Source organism: Oryctolagus cuniculus, chromosome 8 (genome assembly GCF_964237555.1).
Source record: "Oryctolagus cuniculus chromosome 8, mOryCun1.1, whole genome shotgun sequence".
Lineage (NCBI taxonomy): Eukaryota > Metazoa > Chordata > Mammalia > Lagomorpha > Leporidae > Oryctolagus > Oryctolagus cuniculus.
Window position 1 is genome coordinate 3,418,583 of NC_091439.1, and position 20,459 is coordinate 3,439,041.

Sequence of the window (20,459 nt, forward strand, 5' to 3'; positions counted from 1 at the left end):
TGATTTCCACGTGAAGTTAGGGAACATTGGAGAAGCAAAGGGAGTTCCTAAAAAACTCGCTAAAGTGGGCTTCTGTAAACTCAGAATTCAGCTTCTAAAGTGCCTGCTATGGAATACTGGATGGCAACTTGCTGGGTTTACTCACTGTCTTCAGTTCATAAATGATTTAGATACATAATGAAAACTGAAAATTGTTCGTTGAAGGGGCTGGCCGAGTTTGCACAGTGGGTTAAGCCACTGTTTGCAGAGCCGGCATCCTGTATGAGCTCCTCCAATCCAGCTCCCTGCTAATGTACCTGGGAAGGCAACAGAAGTTGGCCCAAGTACTTAGGCCCCTGCCACCCATATGGGAGGCCTACATGGAGTTCTGGGTTCCTCGCTTTGGCCTGGCCCAGCCTGCACCATTGCGGCCATTTGGGAAGTGAGCCAGTGGATGGAAGATCTCTTTCTCTACCCCTCTCTCTCCCTGTCTTTATGCCTTTAAAATAAATAAATAAACCTTATTTTAAAAAATTATACATTAGGGCTGGCGCCATGGCTCACTTGGTTAATCCTCTACCTGTGGCGCCAGCATCCCATATGGGCGCCGGGTTCTGTCCCGGTTGCTCTGCTTCCAGTCCAGCTCTCTGCTGTGGCCTGGGAGGGCAGTGGAGGATGGCCCAAGTGCTTGGGCCCTGCACCCGCATGGGAGACCAGGAAAAGCACCTGGCTCCTGGTTTCAGATTGGCGCAGCTTGCCAGCCGTGGTGGCCATTTGGGGAGTGAACCAATGAAAGGAAGACCTTTCTCTCTGTCTGTCTCACTGTCTAACTCTATCTGTCAAATAAAAAAAATTATACATTAGATACAATGCTAGTTTCTATGCAAGTGTTCCAAGATTGTGTTGAGTAAAGGGCTATTGTGGGAGGCATCACACAAGGATTCCATTTCCTTGCAATGGTTTGAAAACATCTGTATTGGAGTAAGTCATATTGGACAGCGCTGTCTTTTACCATTTTTTAATGCAGCAGTTCTGGGAATGCAGCTCAGTTAGGGAAATGGAATCTGCAGTAGAACAGTCTCTTCCTTGGGTCACTGTGCCCTCCCAGAAAAACGAGTACGCACGGCAGAGGAGTCCCCGTGCCCCCGGTCAGTGATAGAAAAGAAAGGGGTTGAGTGGGAAATTCACGAGTTGCGAGTCAGTCGTTTGTGCTGAACTGTGTCTGTCGCTTTGGCATGGCCCTGCCCCCTACACGGTGGAGTTGGGGTCACTGTGCTCTGGGGCCTGAGTACCTGTGTGCAGTGAACATTGGGTGAGGATGAAGATGAAGACGATACACGGGTGGGTGGGGGCCTGCTGCCCCGCAGGTGCCAGGCCCTCTGCATCCTTTTGTGTCCTGGGCCCTGGAGCCCATGTGGCTGGTGCTGAGTTGGGGGGTGGGCGGAGAGCCATCCATGGCCAAGTGCAGAGGGTTGGACGGTGCTGATTACTCCCATTTGCAAAAGGGGGAAGGCAAGGATGCTACGCTGGTATCTCTTTCTCAGCAGGGAGTGCTTGTTCAGCGTCAGGGGCCCTTCTTGGTGGCAAGAGTGGAGAAAGAGATGTTCTCCCAGATCACAGAGAGCCTGGAGTTGAGGAATCAGCAGGGAAGGTGGTGCCTTGCCCATCAGCAGGTGCACTCACAGCTGAGCACAGGGACCTGGCGGCCACACCCTGGGTGGTTGGATGATGAAGGAAACTGTGAACTGGAACAGGTGCAGCCCAGGCAGTGGTGTCGCTGTCCCTACACCGCCCACACCCAGATCCCTGTCCAGGGCCTGGTGAGCTGTCAGGGCATCAGAGTGAAGCAGGTGTGTGTCCAGCCTGCCAGGCCAGCAGTCACCGTGTGTGGCCCCACTGACTCGGGTTGCTCGGGAGGGATGGGCAGGCAGAGGCTGCAGGTGGCAGGCATGCACAGGCCCCAGGGGTCGCCTGTGGACATGGTTGTCTGGACAGAGCTGGGGCCGTTTCCTGTATGGCCTGCAGACACACTAGAGTGGGCTTGAAGTGGGATTGGGCCGCACCACAGATGTAATGGGGGTGGCCTCATCCTCATGGACAGGTCGGGAGAAACGATGGGGAGCAAACTGCCTCTTGCATTCGGGCCACAGGGAGGCCCCCATGACTGTTCTCCTGAAGTCTCTCTTGGGAGCAACACATCCCAGCGTAGAGGTGGGCATTTTGAAATGGGTTTTTCAAGTTCCCTGAATTAAGGCGCTCTGAGACAACAGGTGCCCACAGTTCTCATCACACCCTGTTGATGGTGAGTGACAGGCAGGCCCTCAGCTGGGCAGGGCAAGGATTGGCAATTTAATCGCTGCAGCTCAGGCCAGCTTTGGAGGGGCTTTGTGCGCAGAGCAGGCTGCTCCACTTAGGTGCTGAGTGGGTGCACAGCGCCCTCTCACATGTGGTACCTTCTGCCCACAGCTCCCACCGTAGCTACAGACTCGTCCTGTCCTGAACACCGTTCCACTGTTTCTAACCCTTCCGGCATTCTTACTTAACAATAACGGCGTGACTTAACTTCTATAAGTGATTGGCACATCTAAGCGGATGGACTGTGGGCTCTTGGGTAGGGGTGGGGGGATTCCTGGAGTCGCGGTTCCTTTAACACGCAGGTTACAGAACTATATTCCCCCTTCTGTTAGCAGAAGGACGCTTGCTGCTGTTCAGACGGATTTTTTTATATTGAAAATCTCTGATGATAGATCCTGGAAATCCTCCTGGAAGAGGCTCCTGAATTTTGAGCCTGATATCAGCTGGCTCAGTCGTCAGCTGTCCCTGGGGAAGTCAGCTGTCCCTGCAGTCTGGGGGACAGGGTGGGGAGGGAGAACAGAGGGCCCCAAAGAAGGTAAGCTTTGCAATGACTGAAAAGAGAGACCAGCCTCTGGCTCTCAACCCAAGGCAAGCCACCTGTGAGGCCTGCCGGAGACACCTGAGATGAGCAGGTAACAACGCGGGCATCGCCCACAGGTGCAGCTGCCCAGCAGGGCGGGGAGAGCTGGGCTGCTCGGGCTCGCAGCGGCTGGGAGGTTAAGGAAGCTGACTGCCGGGCCTCGCACCACCTGGGAACCCGGGGACCAGGAAGGGGCCGCTGTGCTGCAGTGGTGCAGACGTAGGGCTGGAAGGTTCTGGAGCACACCCCCCATGCCACACCAGGGCCACCACACCCTGAAAGACAAGATCAGACAACGTCCTGCACGAGGTAGAGAATTCTGCCTCGTGGAAGGTAGGGTCGATGCCAAGGCAGAGTCACAGAAAAGTCGAATCCAGGGACCATTGAGATTTCAAATATAAGAAGTAAATTTGAACAGTAGCCCAAAAGGGAGCAGTGAACTCTATAAGGATTTGAATTAAAGGAAGTGACTGATTCTGAATAGGCTAGTGGCAGAGCAAGGGGCCTGGTCCTCTGTGGGTTCACATGTTTGCCCTCCAATGTCTGCTGAACACCTGTGTGGGGACAGGACAGGCAGGCTCCTAGCCCAGTGCCCTCCCCGGAGTGAGGCTGCCTACCCTGATCCAACTGTGAGAGGCCAGCCTGGCACCAGGCTCAGGCAGGGTTGGGGCCGCAGATCCCCAGGGTGAGAAGCCAAGTGTGGGGCGATGACAGTGACCTTGGGGGAGCAGAGCTGGTGTCTCTGACGAAGCTGCCAGACAGGAACACAGCCTGGCGCTCGAGGCTTGACGATGCTATGTTTGTGTCGACCTCTGCCCGAGACAGCGCCTGCAGTACAGACTTTTAAACATGGAAACAAGCTTCTGCCCCGCTGGGAGATGTCAAGATGGAACAGGAGTTGGGGAGTGGAGGGAGGAGAGGAGGGGCGGCATGGGCAGGAAAGGGGGTCCCAGCTGGTGGCAGAGCATCCCGGTCCCCTGGGTGCTGAGTGAATTCTTCCACCTTTGGCTCAAGACCTGCCCCACTCCCCCAGGATGCTGGGATTCCTGGGACAGAACAGCACACGGAACTCACCCCTCGGCGCTGTCCACGCTGCCCTGGGAATCCTGGCCTGCTCGCGTTGGCCGGTGCTCTGTTCACTAGTGACTGTGAGACAGCTGCGGGGGGGCGGGGGTGCTTTTCTGTTCTGCAGATGAAGGTGTATGGACACCAGTGGACTTGGCCAGGTCCCAGAGCCGTGAGGCCACGTTTGCCTTCTCCTGCTATGCTGTGCTGTGCTCACTGCTTCCCTGGCGGGTGGGCAGGGAATCCGAGTCTCAGTCTGCTTGGGCAACAGGTCGACCTCAGGAGCGTTTTGCCTGGCTCCTGGTTTTGATTGAAGGGTGGGCCCGTTCCAGGGTGATTTTCTGTCTCTGGCTCAGGCAGCCTGGAGACTTCCTGGATTGTGTTCCTGGTCTTTGCCGGGTCAGGCTTTCTCCAGTGCTGGAAGACAGCTCAGCCTGCAGCGTGGGGACATGGCCAGGTGCCAGGACTTCACTATGCATTTCTGGGACCTTTCGCCGCAAGTGTGGATTCTCCTGCAACAGCCTGGGTGCTCTCCGGTCAGAGAAGAGATGCGGCCAGAGGCGGGGGGCCCTGGCAGTGCCTTTCTCGGGACCCTGCTGGCCTGGGAGGCGGGGACCCACAAGTGACGGTTGCCTGGTCTTTCTTCCTAGAGCTGCCAACTTCAGGAACTTCACCTTCATCCAGCTGAACGGGGAGTTCTCCCGGGGCAAGGGCCTGGACGTGGGAGCCCGCTTCTGGAAGGGGAGCAACGTCCTGCTGTTCTTCTGCGACGTCGACATCTACTTCACGTCGGAGTTTCTCAACACGTGCAGGCTGAACACGCAGCCAGGTGCGGCGCCCTGCCCCCCGCCCCCACCTGCCAGGCTTCACTCCGATGTCCCATGTCGCAGCTGGCCTGAGTTCAGCCCCACAGCGGAGAAAAGAAAAATCGTGTCTTTGATTTCCTCTTTGTTGCCTCCCCCAAAGCCCATTAGCTCTGCTTTGCTTCCAGGGCCCCTCTCCCGAGTCCATGTCCCTGGCTCCTGTTCCAGGTTCAGCTTTGGTGAATATCTATAGGAGAAATCTCCCTGGCAGGACACACAACCCTAGGGGACAGGGCAGGGACAGGCAGGCAGGCGGAGCGGGCTCTGTGGCCAGAAGCAACCCCAAGCCAGAAGTCATCGGCATAGCCTGGCCCCAGGCTGTACTGGCCCCAGCTGATCAATCCTGGCGGGGCCATGGCAGTGCTAAAACACAGGAATTCAGTGTAAAATTGGTTAAGAGCAGCCGCCCTGGGCGCTCTCAGTGGACTGCTGCTGCCCAAGCCAGCCCAGCCTCGCTGGAAACCCCGAGACTGCCAGGAACCAGGGCCTGAAGGGTTAATGTGGCCAGGGCCAGGCCCCAGAGCTCTCACACCCACTCCCAGTACGTGACGCCCAGTGCCGGGCCTCTGGTGGGGAGTGTTTTGAGTGATCCTGCAACCAGGCGCTCGGAGACATGGGAGTCTGCCCGTGGCGTGTGCCGTCTCTTCTCGAGCCGTGTGGAGGAGCAGCAAGGCGACGTGGCTGTGTCAGTGCGTGCTCGGGGGCAAGTCTGAGAGTGGACTGGGTGCTCTAAGTGCGTGTCTGCCTTCTGGTCTGCAGGCAAGAAGGTGTTTTACCCGGTCCTGTTCAGCCAGTACAACCCTGGCATCATCTACGGCCATCACGACGCGGTTCCTCCCTTGGAACAGCAGCTGGTGAGTGGTGCCCGCAGCTGCCTTCGGGCGGCTGTTCCCGTCTGTCCTGCAGGGGCGCCTGATGGTGAGCAGAGGGGAGTGGAAATCCATGCGTCGGTTCTGTTGGGGCGTTTTCCTGGTCCTGGAGTCTGGCAGCCCTCCTGGCCTCCGCTCCCTGCGCCCTGTTCACTGAGAGTAGGAAATAAATAAGTGGGCAAAGGATCTTGCGGGAAGGTAATTTGACACCTTCGTGGTTTTCTTCTCTGGTTTGGGGAAGCTGGTGTTCCTGCACTGATGAGGGAAGCACATTTGCTCCATTATTGGAAAATCCTGCAGAGGGAGCACGTCCTAAGGTTCACCAGAGGGGCTGGCGCTGTGGCGTAGTAGGTTAATTCGCCACCTGTGACCTTGGCATCCCATCTGGGCTCCGGTTCCTGTCCCGGCTGCTCCACTTCCAATCCAGCTCCCTGCTAATGCTCCTGAGACAGCAACAGAAGATGGCTCAGGCCTTAGGCCCCTGCACTCATGTAGGGGGCAGCAAGACGCTCCTGGCTGCTTTAGCCATCTGGGGAGTGAACCAGTGGATGGAAGATCTCTCTCTCTTTCTCTGTGTCTTCCCCTCTCTCTCTCTGTAACTCTGACTTTCAAATAAATAAACCCTTCTCAGGTTCTGATAGCATAGAGGATGGATGGTGCAGGCACACAGCTCCCCAGGGTCTTGCAGGCCAGGCTGCGTGTGTCACTGCAGAGTTAGAGTGTAGCTGAAAGAGGCCCTCTGTCTACCTGGCACCATGGCCCAAGATGCAATTTCCTGATATTGTTGCCAGGATGGACGGGGAGGCCCTGACCCCTAAGCTGGGATCTTTCCCTGCAGGGAGGTTAGCTGGGTCCTAGCTCAGGCTGAATCATTGGTGGCAAAGCCCCCCAGGCTTGGAGGAAGGAGATCGGTTGGGTGAGGACAATGGCACCGAGTCTCCCACGCGTCTATGCAGTGGGCGAGCAGGCTGCACCTCGGAGAAAACTCGCGTTCTGTGAGGTGCTTCTGTGTTGAAGCTTCCAAAAGTGACAGAACCTTCAGCCGCCTCCCCTGTCCCTTCACCTGCCCAGCCCTGGCGAGCCTCTCAGCCCCGGTAGCACAGACTACAGCAGGCAGGGACCAGGTGCCTGTCTGTGCATCGCACGTAACGGTAACGACCAGATGAGATTTTCATCCACTTGTGAGCACTGTCCCTCACACCACCCACCAGGACAGAACGCCTTGTTTGCTTTTCCCTAAGGCTGTGAATGTGCTAATAGGATTTGAAAAGCAAATGGGATACCGGCTCTGTGTTTCAGCTAGGCAGAAGGAAATCCCTGTGGCTTAAATGCAGCCCTGTTTTACATCTGACATCCAACGTGATGGATGTCTCTGCTTCAGCCTCATCAAGACCCGGTTTGCTCGCAAGGAATCCTCTTCATTTCACAGATCTGAAGTTTGATCCTTTCGTTCTTATTCCTGCCAAGAAGCAGGTGCCAGGGAAGGCCGGGAACACGCAGTGGAGCAGGATTCTGATGCCCACCAAGGTCAAGGCACAGTCAGAGTCCCCAGTCCACGGCTGCGGCCTCTGCACCCCGGACTCCTCCTGGAGCCCCGCGGTCAGCTGCTTGAGAGAGCTGGGTTCATGCAGTCTGGGGCACACGGCAGAGGGTTCCCCGTCCCTCGGAGGTGTGCTAACCGGACAGAGCCACGGGCCAGGAGCTCACGGAGGAGCCGGAAGCACCGACACAGTGTCCTCAGACCTGCTCCTCAGACCTGGTTTGTCAACACACCCCGACTCCGCCCGCATAGCACAGGCAGCTCGTGCCAGCGCCCCGGGGCCCAAGCCAGGATTTCCTGCCTCTCGAACATTGCAAAGACTTGCTGAGGATGCGCGTGACAGCTGACGTATAAAAGAGATGGCCTGACAAAGCTCCCGACAGACCATCGCACTGCAGAAAATCACATGATGGGGACAGGAAGTGTGGTGCTGAGACGTGAAGTAAAAATACATGCGAGCAGTCAGCCCAGTGGTTAAGATGCCCGTGTTCCACACTGGAGTCCCCAGGTTCGAATCCCACCTCCGGCTCCTGACCCCAGTTTCTTGCTAACACAGGCCCTGGGAGGAAGCAGTGACAGCTCCAGTGGCTGAGTCCCTGCTGTCCATCAGAAAGACCCGGATGGAGTTCCTGGAGTCCCCACTATTGCAGGCATTTAAGGAGTGAACCAGCAAATGGGAACAGTCTTTCTCCCCACCTCTCTCTCTCTCTCTCTCTGCCTCTCACATAAGTAAAGAATTAAAAATAAATAAATACAAATGATGATTGGAGATGGCTACATTAGGATAGCTGTGCTACGGAGGCTGTGTCTGGCTCAGACGTTATGTAGATGTAAATAAATCCTTGGCCGGCTTCCCTGGGACACGCCAGTAGCTAAGGTGAAGAGAGGACACAGCTCCCAATGCAGCCATAATAAAGGTTACCGATGCAAACAAAAGGCAGCTTTTCTCAGTAGCCGGGCAAATGTGACCTCGTGAGTCAGGGTCCGAGTTACTACTTCCCAGGTGCCCATGGCCGCCATCACCCGGCGACATTGGCCTACAGATGAGAGCAGGAAACCAGCTGAGTTCTTTGGTGCGTCTGTTGTGACTGCTTGTCTCTGCACCTTTGGCTGCAGACCAGTAGTAAGAGGGAAAGTGAGAGGTTTCATCCCGATGATTAACTTTTTCAAGTTGAAAGCCACAAGATGATGGTCGCCGTTGCTTCAATGTGGACGCAGCTCACAGAAAAAAGAATGACTGTAAACCAAATAGCCATCCTGGGGACCTGGCCCAAGCCCCCGCAGGCCTTGCCAAGTCCCCGCAGGAGGCTCCTCCCACCTGTCTTTAGGCTCCACCCCTCTGCAGCCTTCCCTTCTCCCCCAGCCAGAGCTGCGGTTCTGAAACACAGGTGACTTCCACCTGGTAAAAGGCTCTCATGGCGCAAAGCCAGCGGCTCTCCGAAAGGAGAAAGCCCTCTGTAGTATTTGCCAGTCTCTGCAGTCTAGATCCTCCCACGGGGGCCTGCGTAGGCTACCATGTGACGTCACAGAACACAGGCGGGGGAAGAGAGTTGCATGGGGCCTCGGCAGCTGGTCCCAGCTGACTCACATGTAGTGCTGCCAGCCCTGGTTCTCTCTCGGGATTCCTCCTCCTCCACAAATTGATTCTAAAGAGCATGTCTGTGAACCCTAAACCAGCTGCACACACACCCCTGCCCACCTTGCTGGCGGTGAGCGTCTCCCGGGCTGTGGTCCCACTGCGGGCATCGGCCCCTTCTCCCAGTTCCCCGGCAGCATCGGGTGCAGGGACCCTGCCTGTCTTCACCCTGACAGCTGTGCCCCGCTGCGCACGTGGGCAGAGCACGCCAGCTTTGTCCCCTCCATCCCTGCCGTCCTGGAGGAAGTGCCACACCACTGACCCACATTTCAGCTTAAATGCATTTAAATCACTTCCTGTGTTTCCTTGAAGTTCATGTGTATTGATTCAGGAAGCACAAATGCACTGGGAACCAAAATTAACATGCACAGAGGCCACTCACGGGGCTTTCCCCAGCCTGGCATGGTGCCCACATCACCTCCTGTAGTCCTCACTCCACAGGTGAGGAAGGGGCGTGGCTGGCTCAGCCCCCTGCAGCAGAGGCGGGAACTCAAGGGCTGTGCGGGCAGGGACACATCCCCCAGCCCAGGGTGCTTCAAAGTTTGGGATCCAAGGTTTCTGGAGGCAAGAGAACCCGGATGCTTCTTTGTCCAGTATGGCAGCCCCAGAAGACACAACTCTTTGAAGATTTTATTTATTTATTTGAAAGGCAGAGTTACAGAGAGACAGAGGCAGACACAGAGTCTTCCATCCTCTGGTTCACTCCCCAGCACGAGGCCAATCTGAAGCCAGGAGCTTCCTCTGGGTCCCCCATGCTGGTGCAGGGGCCCAAGCACTTGGGCCATCTTCCGCTGCTTTCCCAGGCACACTAGTAGGGAGCTGGATCGGCAGCAGAGCAGCCAGGACTTGAACTGGCGCCCACATGGGATGCTGGCACCACAGGCGGTGGCAGCTTCACCCACTATGCCACGGTGCCTGCCCTATGACACAACTCTTTTTATGCAGATCTTGATGAGAGTCAGCCTGTTGCAAAGTGAGTTGATGCAGATCGGGGAGGACATGGCGTTTGAGCCCATGCCCTAGCACATTCTTGGACAGCTCTGTCCCCAGTATCCATTGCTGGGGGAACGGAGCAGTCGAAGCCCCGCTGAGGTTGGGCTAGGCTCACCTCCAACTGGCGGGGCGGTCTTGGGCAGGTCATTCTCCCTCAGTAGCAAGGGGCCCCCAGAATAGGACATGCCACCTTGCTGGGGTGCCCTTCAGTGTGCTCCCAAGCCCTTAGCATCCCCCCCATGCTAAGAGGGGTGGGTGCAGCACAGGTCAGGGGTCCCCGCGGCTCAGAGTGTCAGGAGCTGCTACTGCATTTGCATGGCCCAGTGCAAGATGAAGACACAAGGCCATGTTGGTTTCAGGGTGGCAACAGCAGCATACGGGGCTTCTAAATGTGGCGCCCCCTGAGCTGGCCCCGGGGCACAGGCATTCTGGGAGAAGGCGAGGCGGGTGGGATGCAGCCTCCGTCCTGGGAGACGTCATTCGATGTAGAGGAAGCACTCTGCTGGAGTATTTGTTAGTTATTTTATTGGAGACTCCAGATTGCTTCTCGGGCAGCCGGCCAAGTCGGCACCATTAAAGCAGACAGGCACTGCCGCCTCCACGGCTCCCCGTGCACCTGCACGCAGCCGCCTGCCTTCATCTCTGGGGAGAGATGCCGGTCTGTGCAGTGTGTTTTGGTCCTAAAAACACCCACCAACCCCACCCCTGCCCCGTCAGGTGCGTGGCCCACGGAGCCGTGGCTCTGCAAACATCCCGCAGGAGAGCTGGCCTGGCCTGACAGCGGCAGGTGCCCTGTGGGGCTCTGCAGAGAGCTCAGATGGGGAGCCAGCTGCAAAGAACAAGTTCTCCCCCTGAAGTGGACCTGTGGGGCTTTTAGCCCTGATCTGGAATCGCTCTGCTCCCCACTCATGCATCAATGAAGCACTTACTGAGCACCTTCTGTATACTGGGCAGTGTTCTGAGTGTGGGAGTGACAGCTGCGAAGGCATCCAAGGCCTTGAGCTGATGGTGGTGGTGGGTGGAGGCTGCCAGCAACGAGAACAGCAGGTGCACCAGCAAGGTCATTTCAGAGATCAGGAGTGTCACAGAGAATGGAAACCAGGGTGACCATGTCGAGGCCACATGGCGATCGGGAGGGGCAGGGGCACATGGGAGCAGGGGGACGTGGGAGCAGAGCTGGGTGGTGAGCCAGGCAGGAGGGAACGCAGGAGCCCAGCCTGGAACCAGGGGCACTTGGGGGCAGGAAGCAGGGTTGTTAATTGCAGGGAGAACGAGAGGCAGGGGCTGGGACAGGATTTTCTTTTTCTCCTTTTTTTTTTTTTCTGATGATTTTATTTGTTTACTTGAAAGAGTTACAGAGAGGCAGAGGCAAAAAGAGAGAGGTCTTCCATCCACTGGTTCGCTCCCCAGATGCCCGCAATGGTCGGAGCTGCGCCGATCCAAAGCCAGGAGCCAGGAGCTTCTTCTGGGTCTCCCATGCGGGTGCAGGGGCCCAAGCACTTGGGCCATCCTTCATTGCTTTCCCAGGCAATAGCAGAGAGCTGGATCAGAAGTGGAGCAGCCGGAACTCGAACTGGCACCCATGTGGGATGCTGGCACTATAGGCAGAGGCTTTACCCGCTACGCCACAGCGCCGGCCCCGGGACAGGGTTTTCAGTGGGAACGATGCTTGATGGGAGGGAGGCCTGAGAGCGCTCACTTGCCATCTGCTCACGTGGGATCCCTTCTTAGGCTCAGCACCGCCGGGCGGGCAGAACCCACACTGGCGAGCACACCCCGGCCCGCAGTTCTGCGCTGTGCCACCCGATCCGTTTCTGCAGAGAACCCAGAGTGGCCTTTTGGATCTGACTTGTCGACTTTGGAAGCACCTTCCTAGGGGCAAGCCTAGCAGTTAAGACACTGTATCCCCCGTCGGAGTGCCGGTGCCTGGGCTCCTGTCTCGGCTCTGGCTCGGCTCCCAGTCCCAGCTTCCTGCTAGTGCACACCTGCTGACACTAGGCTGGGTTGAGTTTCGAGCTCCACGCTTTGGCCTGCCCTACTCCTAACTGTTGTGGGCATTTGGGGAGCAAATTATGGGATGGGCGCTATCTGGCTCTCAATTAATTAATTAAAAACAAACAAAATGAGACTTCAGTAAACGTTTCCGTCACCAGCTCCCCAGGTCAGGCCACTTCCGGGCGAGGCTGCTTCCCCGTGTTGAGCCTCATCAGGCCCCCCTTCCACCCGGCTCAGCGTCCTGGGACGGCTTCGCCTTACGATTCCCCTGGTCTGTCTTCCCACGCCCTGAGGAGTTCTCTTCCCCGTCTGGAGCTTTCTCTCTCACATGCCACGTGCACCTCAAGTTTGCATCCTCCCCTGCTCTTAGACTCCCTGTCCCTGTCCAGAGGCCCGGTGTGTGTCCCGGCCAGCACAAGGGGGCGCTGTGCCATTAACAGCAGCGGAACTGGTGGGCCTGGTAAGGCGGGGGTGGGAAAATCCAATTAGGAAAATGACTCTGGAGATTTCTCTGGCTTTTGTAGCTGCAGAGGCTGCTGGTTGACCCTAACAGAATGGCAGCGTCGTTTTGGGGCTCCCGTCCCACAGCCCTGTGTCGGGAAGCAGATACTGGGGATGTACCCTGTGCACCTGGGCCCTTGTCTTCCTTGGGCGGGCTTTCTGTCTCTCAACAGCTCCACGTGGGTGACGTCCCCGTGGAGTTCGGAATGAAAATAATATAGCCTCACAGGTTACGGCAGAAAGGAATTTTAAGATTTGTCAGCCCTTTTGCAAATCTTGTGTAGACTGTTCATGCTGTTTGAGCAAAATGGAATTACAAGGTAAGTTTAGGTTGGTGCAAAAAATGTTGAAATCCATGCATACGAGAATTCTTCAAAAAGTTCATGGAAAATTCACATTAGGGAAAACCTGTGCATGGATTTCTTTTTTTTTTAACTTTTATTTAATGAATATAAATTTCCAAAGTACAGTTTATGGATTACAATGACTTTCCCCCCCATAACTTCCCTCCCACCCGCAACCCTCCCCTTTCCCTTTCCCTCCCCTCTTCCATTCACATCAAGATTCATTTTCAATTCTTTTTATATACAGAAGATCAGTTTAGCATATATTAAGTAAAGATTTCAACAGTTTGCTCCCACACAGAAACACAAAGTGAAAAATACTGTTTGAGTACTAGTTATAGCATTAAATCACAATGTACAGCACATTAAGGACAGAGATCCTACATGAGGAGTAAGTGCACAGTGACTCCTGTTGTTGACTTAACAATTTGACACTCTTGTTTATGGCATCAGTAATCACCCTAGGCTCTTGTCATGAGTTGCCAATGCTATGGAAGCCTTTTGAGTTCACTGATTCTGATCATATTTAGACAAGGTTGTAGGTCGTAGTCAGAGTGGAAGTTCTCTCCTCCCTTCAGAGAAAGGTACCTCCTTTGATGACCTGTTCTTTCCACTGGGATCTCACTTGCGGAGATCTTTCATTTAGGGTTTTGTTTGTTTGTTTGTTTGTTTTTGCCAGAGTGTTTTGGCTTTCCATGCCTGTAATACTCTCATGGGCTTTTCAGCCATATCCGTGTGCCTTAAGGGCTGATTCTGAGGCCAGAGTGCTGTTTAGGACATCTGCCATTCTATGGGTCTGCTGTGTATCCTGCTTCCCATGTTGGATCCTTCTCTCCCTTTTTTATTCTATCAGCTAGTATTTTGTGCATGGATTTCAAAAGAGGTTCTGTACCAACCTAAACTTATCTTTTAATTCCTTTTTTTTTTTTTTTGGTGAATTTTCTGAAGCTTCCTGCTATGTGAAATCGAACACAGGCTGTGGTGAGACTTTGGGAGGGTGCAGTAACGGTGATGGGATAGACATGTGGATGTTAGGGCTGCAAGAGACCTAGGGGTGACTCAGCTCAGCCCCCTCATTTTACAGGAGAGAGAAGCTGGAAGCAGTGCCCAGGGGGAGAAAGGCCACACGTGGTCAGCTTGGGGCAGACCTCGGGCACTCCTGGTCTGTACTGTTTCTAATTAGTGGTGGGCAGAACCAGGTGTCCCAGACAGAAAATGCAGACATCCAAGCACATGGGACCTGCTGCACCCCCCACTTCCCCACACACCTGTCCCTTCCCTTGGGCAGGCAACTTCCCTTCATCTACACACTCATGTGAATGGCAAGAACGAATCGTGAATAGCCCCGAAGATCCCCAAAGCAAGGCCAGAAGTGCCGCATAGCCGGTGAAGCCATCACTCGTGATACCGGCATCCTGTAACCAAAGTGCTGGGTGAAGCCCCGGCTGCTCCACTTCTGATCCAGCTCCCTGCTAATGCGCCTGGGAAAGCAGCCAAGGACAGCCCAAGTGCTTGGGCCCCTGCCACCCACGTGGGAGACCCAAGATGGAGCTCCTGGCTCCTGCCTTGAGCTTGGCTCAGCCCAGCAGTTGTGTCCATTTAGGGAGTGAACTGGCAGATGGAATATTTGTGTCTCCTCCTCTCTGTCTCTCTCATTCTGCCTTTCAAATAAGTAATTAAACCTTAAAAAAATTCTTAAAACCATTTCCAGGTTTACCTTGGTCCAAAAAGAGGAAGTTCTGGCAGCGTCTCGCTGTGTGTGCCAACGCGTACCTGCATGGGGAGGGCCTGCACTGGGCCGGCTCCTGCCCCTGCAGAGGCACTGGCTGCTTGGACGGCCTCTTGCAGCCCTGCACAGCTGCGCAGGCCTGCAGGGGCAGCCTGGTTTCCACACAGTGCGAGGGTGATGCCCAGGCGCTCTCCCAACCCTGCCCTACCCTGTTCACAGGCCAGCGGGAGCCGGGCAGCCGGAATCGCACTGCAACCTTCCCAGGGCCTCCCATCGGTGGCCTACGCCGGGGCCGCTGGATTCTGAGTAGCTCCCTCTCCTTTTCTCCGCTTCGTGAGCCCTTGGCTGGCTCCCTTGGCCTGGGTGAGGGGCCCAGGCCTCGACGTCTCGCTGGCACTAGGATCCGGCCAGACACCTAGGTGGCTTTTCCATAGCTTTGCTGGGAAACTTGCTCTCCCAGTTTGCTTTTGATTGTGTGTGCGTGTGCATATGCATGCGTGTACGTGCGCGTGTGTGTGTGCAAGCCTACACCCTAGAAACATTCCAGCTGCAGGAGCCAAGAATCACAAGGCCCCGCCTGGGGACTGGTGAGTGTACTGTGCTCCCGCCCGGGGCCTGGCTGCTGGCCGGCCCTAGGACAGGCTGCGCCATGAGCCATGCTCGCGTGGCGTGTGCCGTGCGCTGTGTGCCCACCCCGTCTCGCCCCCCAGTGACAGTGCTTTCCTTGCAGGTCATCAAAAAGGAGACTGGATTTTGGAGAGACTTCGGGTTTGGGATGACCTGTCAGTACCGCTCAGACTTCATCAACATAGGTAAGCCAGGCCTGCGCCTCTGCTGCCACCCAGAGGCCACGGCTGCCCCGGCCTGGAGGGGTGGAGGGGATCCCTGGGGGTCTCCTGGGAGCCCCAGGGCAGAGGAGGTGCCGCCTCCCTATAAATGTCCTTCCTGTGACATGGACTCATGGCTGGACTGAGAGGGGTGGGGGGAAGGGGGGAGGGGCGGCGCCTTGGCCCCCATCCCCACCAACAGCTCTGCCACCCCAGATGAGCACACGGTCCAGGGCCAGAAGGCTGCTCTCTGCTGGGTCCGGGGGCGCCTCCTTCCAGCAAGCCCAGGCTGCAGATGTCCTGGGCCTCTGGTCAGCCACGAGGGAGCTGGCGCCAGTCAAGACCCAGGCTTCTCTCTGCTGTCACCTCAAGCCCGGAGCGTGCAGTTGTCAGCACATGCAGATGGACACATACACACACCTATTTACACAGACGTGCGTGTGTGCTGTCATGCGTGCACATGCACACGCACACAGATGTGCTCATGTGCTGTCAGGTAGACACATGCACACAGAGACACACACTCACATAAATGTGCACATGCACTGTGATGTATACACACGCACACTGTCATGCATACATGTGTGTGCGTGCATGTACACATGTACAAGTATACATGTAAGACATGCACACGCAGACACATACACTCACAAATGTGCACATGCAGAGCCGTGCAGGCATGCACACTCTCATGCATGCAGATATGTGCACATTCACATAGAGGTGCACACACACACACATGCCGTGGTGTGCACACATGTGTGTACATGCGCACAGACGTGTATGTACATGTGTGTACATGCAGTCATCTATCCATGCACGCCATCATGCATACCCACGTACACCTGCATGTGCACACCAGTGGGTTTGCAGAGCCCGAGCAGGGAGGCTCTCAGGTGTCAGGGGAGATACCAGGCTCCCAGAGGCAAAGGGCCCTGGCCCAGCAGTGGGGGGAGAACGGAGGGCTCCGAGCTCCTTGGGAGACTTGCACCATCCCCTGGGGTGGTCCTTCCTCACGCACCTCTGAAGAGTGCAATTCTGGATTGCACGCGACTAGAGTAAGAATGAACCTTGAGCTCAGGTTCAGGGGTCAGAGTGCACCCAGAGCCAGAATGGAGCAGGGAGGGCCCCCACATGGTCATTCCCACTCAGAGCTTCTTACTGTAAGACCAGGAGTGGGAGCAGCTGCAGGCTGTTTTTGTCCAGAGATGAGGTAGACCACAGACACCACAGGACCTCCAAGAAGTCACTGGGTTCAGAATAAAAACCGAGCACTTGAAGTCAGGGCCTGCAGGCCAGTCTCTGAGGGGTGCCTGCTGTGCAGACACCCAGCAACCCGTGAAGAGAAGCATTCCTAGACAGTGCAGTGCCAGTCAGACTTCCAGAACAGAAATGTCAGAGATTTCCAATGCAGAAAAATAACTGTGTCCTTGCTCTTTGTTCAGGAAAAGGCTCTCTAAAAAAGATTTATTTAGGGGCCGAAGCTGTGGCATAGTGGGCTAAGCCTCTACCTGCAGAGCCAGCATCCCATATGGGCACCAGTTCAAGTCCCAGCTGCTCCACTTCTGATCCAGCTCTCTGCTATGGCCTAGGAAAGCAGTAGAAGATGGCCCAAGTCCTTGGGCCCCTGCACCCAGGTGGGAGACCTGGAAGAAGCTCTTGGCTCCTGGCTGTGGTTCGGCCCAGCTCTGGCCGTTGCAGCTATTTGGAGAGTACCAGCAGATGGAAGGCCTCTCTGTCTCTGCCTCTCTCTGTCTGTAACTCTGCCCCTCAAATAAATAATGAAAATCTTTAAATTTTTTTCCCAAAAAAACTAATTTATTGTATTTGAAAGGAAGAGTTACAGACAGTAGGGGAGAGAGTGTAAGTTGAGTCAGCTTGTATCCTCTGGTTCATCGGGCTGGGCCAGGCTGAAGCCAAGAGCCAGGAGCTTTATCCATGGTTGCTCATGTGGGTGCAGGGGCCCGGCGTTACAGGGGCAGCTTAACTTGCTGTGCCACAACACCAGCCCCAAAAAAGATTGTTTTATTTTTATTAATTTCTTCATTTGAAAGGGAGACAGAGAGCTCCCGTCTGCTAATTCTCTCCCCAAGCAGTTACAGCAGCCAGGAGTAGGCCGGGCCAAAGCCAGGAGCTGGAAACTGCACCCAGGTCCCCCCTGCGGGTGACAGGAACCCAATGACTTGAGCCATCACTACTGCCTCCCGCATATCAGCAGGAGACTGGAGTCGGGAGCCAGAGCTGGGTTTTGAACATGGGACACTGGCATTTTAACAGGTGTCTTTACCACCAGGCTGAATACCCTCCCCAGAGGAAGGTTATTTTGTGATGTGTTTATTTTAGAAGTGTCCATTTGGATTTATAGCATTTACATGGGAGTCTCCTGACCTTGGGTGTAGCTACAACAAAATATGGGGGCCCTACAGACTGGAGAGGGTGTTCTGCCTCCGGGAGAGCCCGGGGGTCCCATTTAGACCCGATCTGTTGCCATCTTTTCCTGATCTGCAAGTGTCTGACTTGAGCACCTTGTGCTTAATCGGTAAATTACAAGGATGGCGAGGATAACAAGCCGGCCACTTCCAGCCGAGCACTGCCCCTCGCATCACTTCATTTAATTATGTATTTGAAAGTCAGAGTTACACAGAGAGAGAATGAGAGAGAGAGAGAGAGAGAAAGGTCTTCCATCCGCTGGTTCACTCTCCAAATGGCCACAACTGCTAGAGCTGCGCCGATCAGGAGCCAGGAGCTTCTTCAGGGTCTCCCACGTGGATGCAGGGGCCCAAGCACTTGGGCCATCTTCTACTGCTTTCCCAGGCCCTAGGAGAGAGCTGGGACTCAAACCGGCGCCCATATGGGATGCCAGCACTGCGGGCGGCAGCTTAGCCCACTGTGGCACAGTGCTAGCCCCTCACATCACTATCTCTTTCAGTTCTGACACCTACTTCATGTGCAGGTCTTTAAAAAAAAAAAGCTCAAATTCAAGAGAGGTTAAATAAATAACTAAATCTTAAAAAAAAAAAAAAAAAAAAAAAGTAGCCATGTCCAAACAGAAACCCAAGAATCTGCATTTAGAAGTGTCCAGGTGGTGGCTCCGGTCCTGAAGCCAGGGCTGTCCCTTCGCTGTGAAGAGCGCCCGGCAGGTGTGTGGAGTCCATAGCAGGTGTTTGGTCTCCAAGAGCTGGTGCTGCCTCCTCTGGCCCCACCCTGGTGACCTGGAGGGACGCTGAGGCACCCCCACTCCCCCCACCCCACAAACGCCTCAGCAGTGCCGTCTCCCCCACAGGTGGCTTCGACCTGGACATCAAGGGCTGGGGCGGCGAGGACGTGCACCTGTACCGCAAGTACCTGCACAGCAACCTCATCGTGGTGCGGACGCCCGTGCGCGGGCTCTTCCACCTCTGGCACGAGAAGCGCTGCGTGGACGAGCTGACCCCGGAGCAGTACAAGATGTGCATGCAGTCCAAGGCCATGAACGAGGCGTCCCACGGGCAGCTGGGCATGCTGGTCTTCAGGCACGAGATCGAGGCCCACCTGCGCAAGCAGAAACACAAGGCGGGCAGCAAGAAGACATGAGCAAGGTGTCCTGCTGCTTTCTCCTTCCTGCGAATTCTTCCCGGCGTGGCTTGCAGCCAGGAAGGGACTTCCACGGAGGCGACAGAGGCTGGGAGGAGGGAGCCTCCGATTTCTCGGTGCCTGCTGGGCTGCGTGCGAAGGGAACCGAAGCTCCGCCCTGCCGGCCCCAGGAGCCCAGATGCCACCCGCCAGGCACCTGCCAGGCACACTGCGGGATGACGCGGGGGTCGCGATGGCGTTGGCGACAAGAGAGCGGATTGCTGTGGTCGCTGGCATACTCAGGGGGGAGGGCCAGTTGTGCAGAGGGCCCATGAGGACAGAAGGCAAGCGGGGCCGGGGTTTGCAGGGGTCCTACCAGGTCACAAGCAGCCACGGAGACGCCCTTGCCACGGTCCTCATGAGGACCATGAAAGAGGCCACGGGCATTGCGTCCTTGCCACGCCGAGATGAGCCAACCCGAAGCCATCTAGCTCCTCTTCTCAGCTGTTAACCGCCTCCTTTCGTTTATTTTAAAATGCACTTTTTGTTTCTTTTTCGCTTGTGAGTTATATCTGCTTATTTAATTGCCAATTTGCAGACCCTAACCAAGAGAGCACCCGTTAGCATCTGTTCTATGTCGCGTAAGAGGGTGCGGTGCGAGGATTCCTGTTTTGGAGTATCAGATGGACGCCACAGCCAAGGACGGGCCAGGAGCTGAGCCCCCACAGGTGCCCCTGGGTGTCAGAGCCCTGGGCGCGTGGAAGGCTCGGTGTAGGGAGGGAGGGAGAGAGAGAGAGAGGGGCAGACCCTTTATCAGAAGGGCATCTCAGAGGAGGCGCACGGGGACACTGGTGTGGAAGACACAGAAGGAGACGCCCTCACCCCGGCCGCATTTTGATCTTGAGAAATCAGAAAACACACGCTCTCCCCCAGGAGCGATGGGGACCTGTTTCTTACTGCTTAAATAAACCAAAGTGTACTATGAGAACCAAACAAGCTCTTTTTTTCAAAGCAGGGTGCTCTTCTTGGCTTCCGGCTTCCACGAGAAGAAATGCAGGAAAAAATATATTTTGTGGAAGACCCATCCGCCTGCCAGAGGCCAGCCGGATGGGCGTTTTCGCTACCTGTTCACCCACCCCGAGCTCGGTGGAAGTAACTTTGCCTATTTTTAAAAATGAAGCCCTTCAACTCAATCACCAAGACGCTTCAGATAACTGCATTTTATTACAGTCTCAAAGTATTTTTGAAAATAAATACGGTTAACATTGAGTGGTTTCCACATTCATGTGAAAATTATTTATTTATTAGCCAGCACCAGATGCATGAGCTAATTATCTCTCGCGTCTTTGCCTTCTGTTTGCTAACAGAAAACTCCCTGTTTCAAAGCTTCGAGAACATGCAAGCTGTTGATGTGGGGGATGGGTGGGGGAGAAAGGCATTGTATTGATTCGTGCCGGTAGTTCACAAGATTTCATTAAAAGCCAAGACATGGGTGCAAGGTGGCATTGCAGAGCTAATAAAATATGAGTTGTGGATTTGCTTTCTTGCAGCAAGAATGCCGTGGCGTGTGACTTCGGAGCAGGGTTTTGTGTATGACCCAGGGTTCACTGCACCGTGGCACTGCTCGACCT

At 55.4% G+C, this 20,459-nt stretch overlaps 1 protein-coding gene across 1 annotated transcript in view; it reads left to right on the plus strand.

Annotated features, from left to right (window-relative positions):
* The window catches only part of CSGALNACT1 (chondroitin sulfate N-acetylgalactosaminyltransferase 1), an 85,801-nt gene extending 65,704 nt beyond the window's left edge, over window positions 1-20,097 (plus strand). The window contains exons 4-7 of the mRNA XM_051819904.2: window positions 4,630-4,808; window positions 5,602-5,696; window positions 15,180-15,261; window positions 18,560-20,097. Coding sequence (XP_051675864.1) covers window positions 4,630-4,808; window positions 5,602-5,696; window positions 15,180-15,261; window positions 18,560-18,849 — 646 coding nt within the window. The 3' untranslated portion in view covers window positions 18,850-20,097. The remainder of the gene's footprint in view (window positions 1-4,629; window positions 4,809-5,601; window positions 5,697-15,179; window positions 15,262-18,559) is intronic.
* Window positions 20,098-20,459: the final 362 nt, after the last annotated feature.